The 13,982-nt window shown below is 34.2% G+C and overlaps 1 protein-coding gene across 1 annotated transcript; it reads left to right on the top strand.

Moving 5' to 3' along the window:
* Nucleotides 1–750: 750 nt before the first annotated feature.
* On the top strand, nt 751–6,833 carry LOC139892665 (condensin-2 complex subunit CAP-D3). Its single transcript, XM_071875780.1, has 9 exons — nt 751–2,214; nt 2,407–3,057; nt 3,345–3,845; nt 3,918–4,009; nt 4,701–4,788; nt 4,915–5,029; nt 5,117–5,243; nt 5,347–5,521; nt 6,021–6,833. Exons 1-9 carry the CDS (start codon nt 751–753, stop codon nt 6,648–6,650), a joined length of 3,843 nt encoding a protein of 1,280 aa, XP_071731881.1. The 3' UTR covers nt 6,651–6,833.
* Nucleotides 6,834–13,982: the final 7,149 nt, after the last annotated feature.

Consider the following 13,982-nt stretch of genomic DNA (forward strand, 5'->3'; position numbering starts at 1 on the left):
GTTTTAGTCATGTACATATTTAAGTTCTAAGCATATGGCATTAGTGTTATCTATCTAGTATTTTGTTACAAAATGAAATGTTAAACGTTATATTGAAAATAAATATAAAATATAAATATAATAAATAATAAATATAATAAAATATATTGTGGTGTTTTGTATAATAACTTGGACAAATTATTTGTTCAAGCGATATGCAGTAAAGAGCAAAATGTAACATTTTAAAAGTAAAAGGACCTGTTTTGCCAATTTTTTATAGACGTAATTTTAATGAATTTGAATCCCGCCCACTTTTTCATCTCTTCCCGCTTCATTGCATTTTTGTCTCGCATCTCACTGTTTCACTTGCAGCAATCTATACGCTCAAGGCTTTAAGTCCTCTTAATCAAACAAGGTATTCAGTTAAACCCTAATTCTTGGTCAATTAAAACGTTTACATTCATTAAAATCGGTCAATCACCCCTAAATTTGAAACCTAGGGTTTCATCATCAATTTTCACAAATATTCAATTTCGATGCTTTAATTTCTCCATTTAAGTGTATTATTTATTAGTTTAGTTTGTGACATAATGAACTTCACTTCATTTATTACATGAGCTGAATCTAATGCCCAGTTTATAGTATACAGTAATATACTGTATACATACATACATACATACATACATACATAGTATACAGTAGTATGCAATTAGTTACTGATTTGAGTATTGGGCTTCTGTATTGTTTAGACAGAGAGGCGGTTTAGCATCCATGGAAGAAGCTATTAACGAAATAGTTACAGAACTTGAAACACACAACAATGAGACACCACTTTCAGAGTCTGCTTTATTAGCTCTTCAAAAAATACTAGACTATACTATTGACAAAGACGATCCAATTGAATTCGAAACTCTATCTGATGAACTCTCCTCAAAAAGTTTGTCTCTATCATCGTCCCTACTCCGCCCACTCACTGTGGCAATAGACTCAGGTGGACCTCACTTATCTCTCCTGGCATCGAAAGTCTACCTGTCGGTCCTGTTAACCCCAAATTCTCATGTTCTGTCTCTTTTTAACCCCATGGCTTTTCATCCCTTACTCCGGACCATTCGAAGGTCTTTCAAGAATCATCAATCAGGTCCACCGTCGGGTAATGTAGTTAGAAAGAAGAGGGGCGGTGGTGGTAAGTCTAAAAATAAAGGTAAGAGTGTCGAATTGGGTGATGATGAGAGGGAGACACCAAGAGAATTTGATGTTAGGGTTTTGTTTCCCGTGATTGAAAGATTACAACTTGTTGTAGGTTTGATTCATTTAGATAGGTTTCCTGATTGTTTGAAGGCTTTAGTTCAAACTGTGGTTGAGATTCCAGTGATTGCACTTGAATCTTGTGGGAATTCGTTGCATTACAATAAGTTATGCCACTTATGTTCAGAGATTTTGTGTGAATTATTAAAATCTGAGCATGGAGATAAGATGGTAACTGCAGCTGAGGTGTTAAAGTCTCTTTCTTCGTTGATTTTAATGTCTAAATCACAGGCAAGAACTTTTGGGCTATTGTTTGTGGTGAACAAGTTGGCTGTAATGGCAAAGGATTCTGATGAGATTCGAAAAGCAATGGTTAACTTTCCAAAGTATTTGGTTGGTAAAGCCCCTGAACGGGCTGAGCTTAGAGCTTTGGCTGTTGAATCAATACTTGAAATAGTTAAAGCTTTAGAAGATAGAGACCGAGTAGACTTTGCTGATTATGTAGTGAAAATGACTCTTGGAAAACCTCAACTAAGACTACTTGCTGTTGATCTTATTCTTAATCTGATAATGTCATTAGACGATCCGTTAGGGGGGTGTTTGGAAACTGGGTATGAGGATTCTTGGGGATTTAGGTGTCTGCAAGCACTGTTACAAAGATGTTCTGATTCTACTGCAGGAGTTAGAGCACGGGCTTTTACTAATTTAGCACAATTAGTTGGCTTCTTATCAGGGAAGGGTGAGAATAAGACAGTGTTGATGAAAGTAATGGGATTCGGTGAAGATGGCGGGATTAATGATGTGTTGCGAAAACGTTGTGTTGATGAGAAGGCGGCTGTGAGGAAATCAGCACTTGTTTTAATATCTAAGTTGACTGGTCTTCAAGGTGAAGGTGGTGGATTTGATGATACGTTGTTAAAGATTATGGGCGTGGCTTGTTCTGATCAACTTGTTAGTATAAGGAAGGCTGCCATTTCTGCCTTATCTGAGGTTTGATCTCAATCTGTTATCTATATGTTGTTGTTTTCCTTAGGAAATTCATACTTTGTTAACCAAAAATCACCCCTTAAGTGCTTGAAGTTTACTTGGTTATGCTTATTAATTGGTTCTATTTGATTCCTTAGGAAAGTTTATTTATGATGCTTACAATTTTATTTTTTGTTTGTATGTTATTGGTGGTAGACATTCAGGAAATTTCATGATGACAAGGTGACTAAGGAGTGGTTACATTCGGTCCCATGTTTAATTACAGACAATGAAACTAGTATCCAAGAAGAATGTGAGAACTTGTTTCTTGAATTGGTATTGGATCGGATCTCACAAGTTGGGTCTAACTTAAAAGTTGACCAAAATGGAGTCTTGGGTCTACTAAAAGAAGTATGCAATGGTGAAGTGAGTCCATGGGTCAAAAAAATATGCAATAATCTTGGAAAGAAAAAGAAACTAAAGCCCAGAGTTGTTATTTCACTTCAAAACATCATTAAAAATTCTGAGTCTACATGGTTAGCCGATTCAAAACCGGTTGAAAACTGGGTTGCACCGCCCGGTGCATGGTTCCTTTTATCTGAAGTTTCTGGATTCTTATTAAAATCAGTTGATTGGGAGTTTCTTTATCACCATTGGCAACTTCTTGACCAACATGAATCATCCAATGACCCAGTTGATGAAGAAGTAGTTGGTACAGAATCTAATTCTTTTGATTGGGCCGGAGACCGTGTATTCCTCTTGCAAACAATTTCTAATGTATCTGTCGAATTGCCTCCTGAACCTGCAGCAGATTTAGCTCACAATTTGCTTAAACGAATCGAGGATTTTAACATGCATTCTATGGAGGTACTTACTGTCTTAACTGATTAATTACAAAATTTTATTGCAAAAAAGGGAAACTTTCCAAAAAAAAGGGTGACATACTTTAGGTGAGTTTCTTTTTCGGTTTTCAAGATTTATGATTTAAGGTAACCAAAGTAGTAACTTTGATATGGCATCTGAAAATCGGTTAGGGTATAAGATTGCCATGTATAAAAAGTTTTTAACTTTTGAAAATACAACTGAAGCACATTACTTTTTCTTTTAATTATCCACATAAAAATACCAATTGAGAATAGTGTTGTGTGATATAGGTTAATGCTCATGTGAAGGCACTCAGAACGTTGTGCAAAAGAAAGGCTAAAGACCCCGAGGAGGCTGATGCCCTCGTGATCAAGTGGGTGCATCAGCTACTTTCAAAAGCTTCCAAAACTCTTGAAAATTACATGACAAAATACTCGAAAGTTAACACAGATAGTAGCTTATTTACACCACTAAGTGGGTCCCGAAAGGGTAATAGATCATCAACAACCATGTCAAGATTATTAAATCAAGCTGTTAGTGCTGTTTACACCATTGGATCACTTGTTACCGTTTGCCCTTCGGCTGATTTGAAAGCCATTGTTCCCGTTTTACATAACATCATCACATCAGAAAGTTCTATTTCTGACCCGAAACTTAAAAAGGTATCAGGGGTTTCAGTGTCAATTAAGCAGACTGCTCCTTCATTATATAATCAAGCTTGGCTGGCAATGGGCAAAATTTGTCTTGCCGACGACAAACTTGCAAAACGCTATATACCATTGTTTGTTCAGGTTAGCCTTGTTTGTTCATAATTGTATTTTGTTTTCAAATTTTTTCATTTAATTTCAACATTCTTGCTGCAGGAGATGGAAAAAAGCGACAGCGCAGCCGTTCGTAACAATATTGTTGTAACGATGACTGATTTCTGTGTACGATATACTGCCTTGGTTGATTGGTGAGGGTCATACATATATTCACTTTTTACTAGATGTGGCAATTTCAGTTTCTTCACATATGAATGGGTCGAGTTGGATTGTGTTCTATCTCAAATAAGACACAGGTCAAATAAACTAGTGTAGCTAAATTCTACAAGGAAACTGTTTAAAAGTCATCCGAAGTCTATTTTTAATGCATACAACCTTACACATGTAATATTCATAAATAGCTTTTTTAAATACACAAAATGTGCTTGTGGGTCAACCCAACATGACCCTTTCTTTACTAACCTGCACAACCTGTCACCTGCATGGGCGAAACTAGAGTGGGACAGGGGGCACCTGCCACCTGCTGCCCCAGTGGAACTGAAATTTTAAGGTTAAAATTTCAGATTTCTTAATTTTCCCCAACCAAAAAGTCCATGACCCAAAAGCCTCCATCTTTTTCATTGTTGGGCTCTTTACTTTGAAGAAAAAAGGTTGTATTTTGCCCAACAGCCTCCATATTTTGCCCCTAACCTAAAAGCTCATGACCCAAAAGGTTGTATTTTCATGAAAGAATGGAAGAAAAAAATTTACAGTGAATGTGAACGCTTTTAAAAAAAAATTCGTCCCTGGTGAAAAAAGTTTCTGGTTCAATGTACTACAACCAACAAATGGATTCTGTGTGCCTTTTTGTGAAATACTCATGTTTGACTTTGCTTTTGATAGTTATATACCAAACATCACCAAATGCCTTCGTGATCCTTGTGAACTGGTTAGAAGACAGACATTCACACTTCTCTCAAGATTATTACAGGTACACTTAAATTATACACGTTATGGTAAATATTGACTCTTTTAAGGCCAAAGACACGAAAGTCAACAACTTTTACTTGTCTAGTGAATGAATTTTGTATCATGACACGAGTCTATTTATGTTTAGCGAGACTATGTGAAATGGAGAGGCGTACTCTTTCTTCGGTTTCTGTTATCTCTTGTTGACGAGTCAGAGAAAATACGGCAACTTGCCGACTATCTGTTCGGGAATATATTAAAAGGTAAACTTTTTTAGTAAATCATTTGATTCTGCTACTTTGGTCAAAGTCAAACCCTGGTGCTTAACTTGTTTTTACATCTTTTCACAGTAAAGGCACCACTTTTAGCTTATAACAGTTTTGTTGAGGCAATCTTTGTGTTAAATGACTGTAATGCCCATACTGGACAGAGCAACTCTGGAAGTTCTCGAAAAGAAACACTTCTTTTTTCCATTCGGTAATCACGTGAATTGTTGTTAAGTCAATCTTCAAATTCTATTGCTTTCTGCTACTTAGCGAGCGTTAAATATTTTTTATTTTATGTTTTGTTAACGTTGTAGAGGTAACGATGAGAAGTCGAGGTCTCAAAGAATGCATATATATGTTTCTTTACTGAAACAAATGGCTCCGGAGCATCTTTTGGCTACATTTGCTAAGGTATGTGCTGAGATTTTGGCCTCTGCATCTGATGGTATGCTCAAGATTGAGGATGTTACCTGCCAGTCTGTTCTACAGGTATTCTTCTTCTTTTTTTTTTATTTAAATAAAGATTGATAATTATTTCATGCCTTTGTTGCAAGTTTCTTTATTAGATACTTGTAATTAAATTAAGTTGTTATTCCTTTTAGTCACGTTCTAAATTCCAAAGTAGGGACGATATGGTAATGCTATTATAAGTTTATCCAGTTAACTAGTCTGTGAATCAGCATCATGGTTGTTCTTGTTTGGAGGGTGGTGGTTTGTTGATAGTTAGCGGAGGGACCTTCGGGCTTATAATAATTTCAATAATAATTAATAAACATAAATAATGATGATATATTTGAAAATGTTTAAAATATAAAATTATAATTTTGTGTAAACAGTTTTAGTTGATCACTCAGTTCATGTTCTACAGTTTTATTCGAAAAGATTATTGCTTTTGGTTCACAAGATCATAAGGTATTATCATGCATGACGAATTCTATTCTATAAATATAAATACGTTGATTAATTGTTATTATTTTTAAATTCTCAGGATGCGTTTCAGATTCTTTCTTGTAAAGAAATAAGAATTCCAACTAACAAAGGGCAATCAATGGAAACCTCTGAAATGGAAGAAGAACCTGCAGCAGAGAACGCTGCAAGAGGACGAGTTATAACTCAAGTTGTGAAAAAAGGCCTAATCCAAAACACAATCCCGATTTTTATAGAATTAAAACGTCTACTGGAGAGCAAAAACAGCCCGCTTACAGGATCTCTCATGGAATGCCTTAGAATCCTTCTTAAAGATTACAAAAACGAGATTGATGAGATGCTCGTTGCTGATAAACAGCTGCAGAAAGAACTTATTTATGACATACAAAAGTATGAGTCACTCAAGGCTAAATCTACTGCTGCAGAGGCTGTTGGTAAGGGCGTAAATGTAAATACTGTCAACGCGGGTTCAAGAGTCAGTTCAGCCATGGCTGGTGCATTGGCTGAAGTAACGGCTAAGTCGGTTTTGAGGGATGTTAACCAGGGTGCAGGGACACCGTCACTTAGTGCCATGAACGTGCCTAAGCTCAAGTCGTCAACGGGTGGTGGGTTGAAGAGTAAGGCGAGATCGGCTGCAGTGCTTGAGTCTCTAAGGAGAAGACAGTCTTTTGAGTTGGATGATGAAAGCTGAACTTGTATTTTTTTTTTTTTTTGAAAGGCAATGAACTTGTATTTCATAGGATTATTAGTTATTTTGTAATAATGAGATTAGTTACAGCATGAAATAGTATGAAAAACAAGAAGGGTAGTAGTATACAACTTGTGTATAATGCCTACTTCAAAATCTAAAAGATATTGTATCCTTGTATTTTAAGTGAGGGACATTTGGATGTTAAATATAATTATGTGAATGATATATGGATTAATGAATAATTAATTGTAAAGGAAGGAGATGAAGTGTATGAAAGAAACAAATAAAAAGTTGAATTAAAAACTTGAGGGACTTGGATTACAATTTTGTGTATAAATGAAGGACCACCGGAGCAAAAAAGTCGAAGAAAAGAGTAAAAGATGATTTTACCCTCACATGCATGGCACATGTCAAGGGTTAACGACTAATTTAGACGGAAAACTGACGGAAGGACTTGGATTGCAAAATTTTGCAATTTTAAGGACTCGAAAATCCAAAAAAAACTTGAGGGACTCGAATTGCAATTTCGTGTATAATTGAAGGACCAACGGAGCAAAAAAGTCTTAGATTATTCGTATTTAATTTCCCACTTTTTTCTTTTTCTTTTTTTTTTCTCTTACTATACATTTAATTTAATGTGAAAGCAATACATTTGGATTGCTTCCATATACATTTTTGTATAAAATACCAAATTCAAAAAAGGGATTGTGGAGTAAGGGTGGTCCCAACCAAGACATGCTTCTTCCCGAGGATTAGCCGCTACATCACCGCCACATTAGCACTTCCTTATAAGGACTAACCCGAAGACTAAACACTATCAACCACGACATACTCCCTCAAATAAATTTGGACCCACTTATATTATTTAATTAAAGAATGTACAAGTTTTAATACTACTAGTACAATGAACAAAATACATATACTCCGTCCTCAAACATTTTACAAAAGGGCTAACACAAGGACTAACAGGAGGACTAACACGAGGACTAACAGGAGGACTATCCGCTGTCAATGATGTCCTCCAGGGCTGGGTGGACGGGGAGCAAGAAACAACTGATGAGAGCAGCAGGACATATATTACTTTTAACATTCTAACTCCAATAATTATAATATTACTCCGTATTACTTTCTTACAAATCTACCCTTAATCTATGGGGGATGATTCTCACACACACTTTTTTGATCCTCACACACCAATTGAGTATTATTAGAAGAGAAAAAGGTTAAAATAGGTGTGTGAGGATAAAAAAAGTGTGTGTGAGAATCATTCCCCTTAATCTATTTATACTAAATTTCCTTTAGTAATTCAAAATTAAAGGTAAATATGTGAAAAAAAAAGAATCCATATTAAATTTTTTAAGGTTATTGTTGGGATTTAAATCTCACTTGTAATAGTATACTTATCATCAGTGTTGTAAAAAACCCGATTACTCGCCGATTAATCTCCGATTAATCATTTTTAAGAGCAATCCGTTCTGATTTCCAAAAATCCGTTTAATTAAACGGTCAACGTCAATTGATGAGTTAAAATCGAATTTGGGAACCAAAGTCGGTAAAAGTAAAAAATGGTTATCATTTTTACATGAATTCAACTAGAACTTTATAGTTTTAGAGCAAAATGAACAATTTTAGACAATTATGTTAAAATTTATTTTTATATATATGATTTTTTCCTATATTTACACATAAAATTTTTAAAATTTAATATTTCAATGTATATAGTAGAATCCGATTAATTCCCGATTAATTCCCTAATTTCCGATTAATCTTGTCAAAATCCTGATTCCTGACCGATTAATCCCCGAATAGCGAATTTTGCAACCTTGCTTATCATTGTCCATTTACCCTTAGAGCACACGGTAAACATCTTTAAAACTTTATATAAAAAATAATATGACAGGAATGAAAAATTTAATATCCAACGTATTGTAAATACTAACTTGACTAATTATTTGATTATATGTTTATAAATATTTGATTATGTCCTTCACTCATTTTATCCTAAAGCTTTGTGGTTTGTATCCTTGTATAATTGTACATACATTTGATCAATATTTTTAAGTAACACAATTTAAGTATCTTGTTAAGAATGAATGAGCAGCTATTGATTTTTATTAAGAATGAATGAATGAAAATTGTAATATTTCTTTTATATCATTTTCGTCTTAATTTTAGTATCTGTTAAGAATGAATGAGAATTGTAAAAGCAGTTTGATCAAAGTGAATGTAATTGTATTTGGATTGGAGTTTGATAAACTTGAAGTTTGAAAGAAATTAGGGTTATGTTAATTTCAATTAAAAAAAGTAGACAAGGTGATGAAGAAGTAAATTGGAAGGACAAAAATAGTCATCATGTGTGGCACACTGGAGCAGTTAATGGAGATTGACTAATGTTTGTTATTGCAACAATCAACCGTGTAACATGTACAAATTACATAAACATCTCCGTCAAAATAAAACTTTAAACCCATACATGCAATTTTGAATAAAAATTAATGTGTAACAGTAATAAAATTGGACGTAAATCGAAATAATAAGAAACACAACAATGTAGTTATGAACAGTTTGCATAAAGCCTACTGTAAAATCCAATGGCTATTTTTATGAAGTAGCAACTCTATGCAAAACTTTTGCTTTACTTATCAACGAGACAAAAACAAGATTTACAGGCTGAAATGAGACAGCAAAATACATACTCCTATTAAAAAAAAAAAAAAAAAAAAAAAAAAAAAAAAAAAAAACTTTTTTTAGGTATAAATTTTATTAAAGCGAACATTATACAGTAATTCATAAGAGGTCAAAGTTTGAACATTAATAAGAGGTCAAAGTGTGAACTTATTTTGATACTTTTATTATTTTTCAACTAAATATATATTTTGATGCACCCATGAAACTTCTTGTCATGTCTAACATTAATTTAATTTTGTTATAATTTAGTAGGCTTATAATTACTTTTAGTGGCCTGATTCTTGACTGTAGACTATTAATAAGTATATAGAGGAAATATGAGAGAAGTATGTGTTTTATATATTTTCAGAAGTGTGCACCTTATGAGCTCTTACATAACACATATATATACTAAAAAAATCTACTATACAATATCTATAATAATAATAAAATTAGCATTCACAATTGACTTTTATAACACTCCCCCTTGGATAAAAATTTTATTAGAGAATAACTAGTTCTGCCTCGTTAAAAACCTTGCTAAAGAAAATTCATTGGGATAAATCTTTAGCTAAGGAAAAAAGAGTGCAGTATAGAGTTGACTCCCCCTCAAGTAGGCAACGCCTGAATTGTTACATCTTCTGAACATGCCTCATGCCAATATTATGAACGTGTGTTCTGAAAATAACAGTTGGAAGTGTTTTGGTGAAAATGTCAGCAGAGTTTTTGCTGGACTGAACATATCTCATTTCAATCTGGTTGTCCTTAATGAGATTTTGAGTGTATGAGAAGAATCTAGGAGGTATGTGTTTTGTTCGGTCACTTTTGATATACTCTTCTTTCATCTGTGCTATGCAAGCTACATTATCTTTATAGATAGTTGTTGGACTTTTATCGCGTTCTAGTCCACAAGAATCAGTAATGAGTTGTGTCATTGATCTCAACCAAAAATATTCCCGAGTAGCTTCATGTAATGCAATCACTTCGGCATGATTTGATGATGTTGCAACAAGTGTTTGTTTTTGAGAACGCCATGATATTGCGGTACCTCCATTTAGGAATACATATCCATTTTGAGATTTAGCTTTATGTGGATCAGATAAATAACCTGCATCTGCAAAACCAACCAAATCTTGTTTCTATTCGTTAGAATAAAATAATCCTAAATCAGTAGTTCCTCGAAGGTATCGAAATATGTGTTTGATTCCATTCCGGTGTCTTTTGGTAGGAGCTGAGCTGAACCTTGCCAACAAATTAACTGCAAAAGAAATGTCAGGTCTTGTACAATTTGTAAGATACATAAGAGCTCCAATTCCACTAAGATATGGTACTTCTGGTCCCAGGATATCTTCATGATCTTCACATGGACGAAATGGATCAGTGTCAACATTAAGTGATCTAACAACCATAGGAGTACTTAATGGTTTTGCCTTGTACATATTTAAACGTTTTAAAATCTTTTCATTATATGTTGTTTGATGTACAAGTAAACCATTAGGCATATGCTCAATTTGTAAACCAAGGCAATACTTGGTTTTTTCGAGATCTTTCATTTCAAATTCTTTCTTTAGAAGTTGAATGGCTTCATGGATCTCTTTATTTGTACCTATGATGTTAAGATCATCAACATAAACAGCTATGATCACATATCCGGATGTTATTTTCTTAATGAAAACACATGGGCAAATAAGATTATTGGTATACCCTTTGCTTATCAAGTAATCACTTAATCGTTTATACCACATGCGACCCGATTGTTTCAACCCATATAAAGACCTTTGTAACTTGATTGAGTACATTTCTTTGGGTTTTGCATTGGTTGCTTCTGATACCTTAAATCCTTCAGGTATCTTCATATATATATATATATATATCACTAACAAGTGATCCATATAGATAAGCAGTCACAACATCCATGAGATGCATTTCTAAATTTTTAGAAACTGCCAGACTGATTAAGTATCTAAAAGTAATTGCATCCATAACAAGAGAATAAGTTTCCTCATAATTAACTCCTGGTCTTTGAGAAAAACCTTGAGCTACAAGTCTAGCTTTATATCTTGTAACTTCATTTTTCTCATTTCTTTTTCGCACAAAAACCCATCTATATCCCACAGGTTTCACATCTTTAGGTGTGAGAATGATAGATCCGAAAACTTTTCTTTTATTGAGCGATTCAAATTCAGCTCGTATTGCTCCTTTCCAATGATCCCAAACATGTGTATTTTGACATTCCATGACAGATTTTGGTTCTAGATCATCATCATCATTCATGATGTCATATGCAACATTATATGAAAATATCTCATCAAGATTTTTCATTTCATCTCGATTCCATAATATTTTTGAATGTGCATAATTGATTGAAAATTCCGTACTGACATTATCAATCTCCTCTGCAGAAGGAGTATTGATTTGTGGTTCTTCTTGAACACTTTCTTTTACCGCATTATCAGCTGGTTTTCTTTTTCGAGGATTTTTATCTTTGGAACCAATTGGTCTCCCACGTGTCTGGCGTGGCAAAGACTCAAGAGTGACATTATTGCCAGCTTTTGGAATTTCAATTCGAGCTGGAGCATTTACTGCTGGTATATACGATTTAGTCACTCTTTTTGTATCTGTAAATGCATCAGGCAATTTATTCGCAAGTTCTTGCATATGCATTATTTTTTGAACTTCGGTCTCGCATTCTTTTGTGCGAGGATCAAGATACATTAATTGAGGTTCACACCACGAAATATCATTTTCTTTATTTTTTATTTATCCCCCTAATCTAGGGAACAATGTTTCATTAAAGTGACAATCAGCAAAACTTGCTGTAAAAACATCACCCGTCATGGGTTCAATATATCTTATGATTGAAGATGTTTCATATCCAACATATATTCCCATCCTTCTTTGAGGACCCATTTTAGTGCGCTGTGGTGGTGCGATGGGAACATAAACAGGACAACCAAATGTTCTAAGGTGGAAAATATTTGGCTGATGGCCAAAAGCAAGTTGCAAGGGAGAATATGTATGACTTGCACTTTGTCTAATGCGAATTAATGATGCAGCATGTAAAATTGCATGACCCCATACAGATACTGGGAGTTTTGTTCTTATTATCAATAGTCTAGCTATTAACTGCAATCTTAGTGATTCGGCTAAACCATTTTGTGTATGTACATGAGCAACACGATGTTCAACAACAATCCCAATAGACATGCAAAAATCATTAAATGCTTGAGATGTAAACTCACCAGCATTATTCAATCTCACCCTTTTAATAGTATAATCAGGGAAATGTGCTCTCAATTTAATAATTTGAGCAAGAAATTTTGCAAATGCCATGTTTCGACTTGATAATAGACAAACATGAGACCATCTACTAGATGCGTCTATTAGGACCATGAAATATCTAAATGGTCCACATGGTGGATGAATTGGTCCACATATATCACCTTGAATTCTTTCAAGAAACATTGGTGAATCTTTTTCAACCTTAAGATGTGATGGTCTTATTATCAATTTTTCAAGTGACCATGTTGTACATGGGATAATTGCATCATGAGGGATCTTTTGATCCGCCAATGGATGTCCATGTGTATTTTGAATTATTCTTTTCATCATTGTTGATCCTGGGTGGCCTAATCTTTCATGCCACAGATTTATCATTACAGGATTACATGCCTTTTCATTAACTATCATGTGTGTTTCTGGTACATTTATATATGTATAATGTAAACCAGAACTAAGTCTTAGTAGTTTTTCAATCACATGCTTCTTGTCAGTGATACTTAAATATTTATCATTTTCTGTTAGGGATGGCATCGGGCCGGGTTTGGGCCGGGTTTAGTTAATCCCAGACCCGGACCCGATTAAGAAACCTCATCCCAAACCCGGTCCCATACCGATGGGTCCCCATTTAAAACTAACTAGCGGGTAAACGGGTATCCCCACGGGCATTCGGGTCCCATTTATTTTTTTCAATAAGTAAGAAACTTATTTTTTAATACTTTATCATCAGCTTGTATACATTATACATCATTCAATAAGAAACTCTACGATTGTAAAGATCTCAGTTATTAATTTGATTTTGTGTTTTGTTGGACAGTATACATCTTATCTCTAACTATGTTTATCTCACAACTCTCAAACTTATAGTTTAACTTATTTATTCTGTAAATGAACTAAACAGTAAGAACCTAAGTATTTAATAAAATAACACAACGATATATGTAGTTTATATAATATAAATAATATATATATATATATATATATATATATATATATATATATATATATATATATATATATATATATATATATATATACATATTAAAATCTAAATGGGCCGGGTATATGGGTTCGGGTCTTTTTTCGGGTATACGGGCCGGGTAATCGGGTTTGTATCTAATACCATCCCCAAACCCGAACCCGGATACAAAATATAAACCTACTCCCATACCCGGCCCTAGACCCGTATACCCGGCCCGGACCCAGCCCAAAAATATCGGGTTTCGGGTTTGCCCATCGGGTACGGGTATTTTTTGCCATCCCTATTTTTTGTATTCACTGATTGATAATCATATCCATTTTGGTATATGTCAGAGAAGCTTAACAAATTTCTCTTTGACATGAGAGAAAATAAGGCATTTTTATCAGAAAATTTGTACCATTTGG

Source organism: Rutidosis leptorrhynchoides, chromosome 2 (genome assembly GCF_046630445.1).
Source record: "Rutidosis leptorrhynchoides isolate AG116_Rl617_1_P2 chromosome 2, CSIRO_AGI_Rlap_v1, whole genome shotgun sequence".
In the NCBI taxonomy this organism is placed as follows: Eukaryota; Viridiplantae; Streptophyta; class Magnoliopsida; order Asterales; family Asteraceae; genus Rutidosis; species Rutidosis leptorrhynchoides.

Bases quoted from the DNA above. Each gene is read 5' to 3' on its own strand.
- LOC139892665 (XM_071875780.1), top strand. From the start codon at position 751: ATGGAAGAAGCTATTAACGAAATAGTTACAGAACTTGAAACACACAAC. The intron at 3,058-3,344 runs GTACTTACTGTC...TGTGTGATATAG, and splicing joins TTAACATGCATTCTATGGAG to GTTAATGCTCATGTGAAGGC. The intron at 3,846-3,917 runs GTTAGCCTTGTT...TTCTTGCTGCAG, and splicing joins ATATACCATTGTTTGTTCAG to GAGATGGAAAAAAGCGACAG.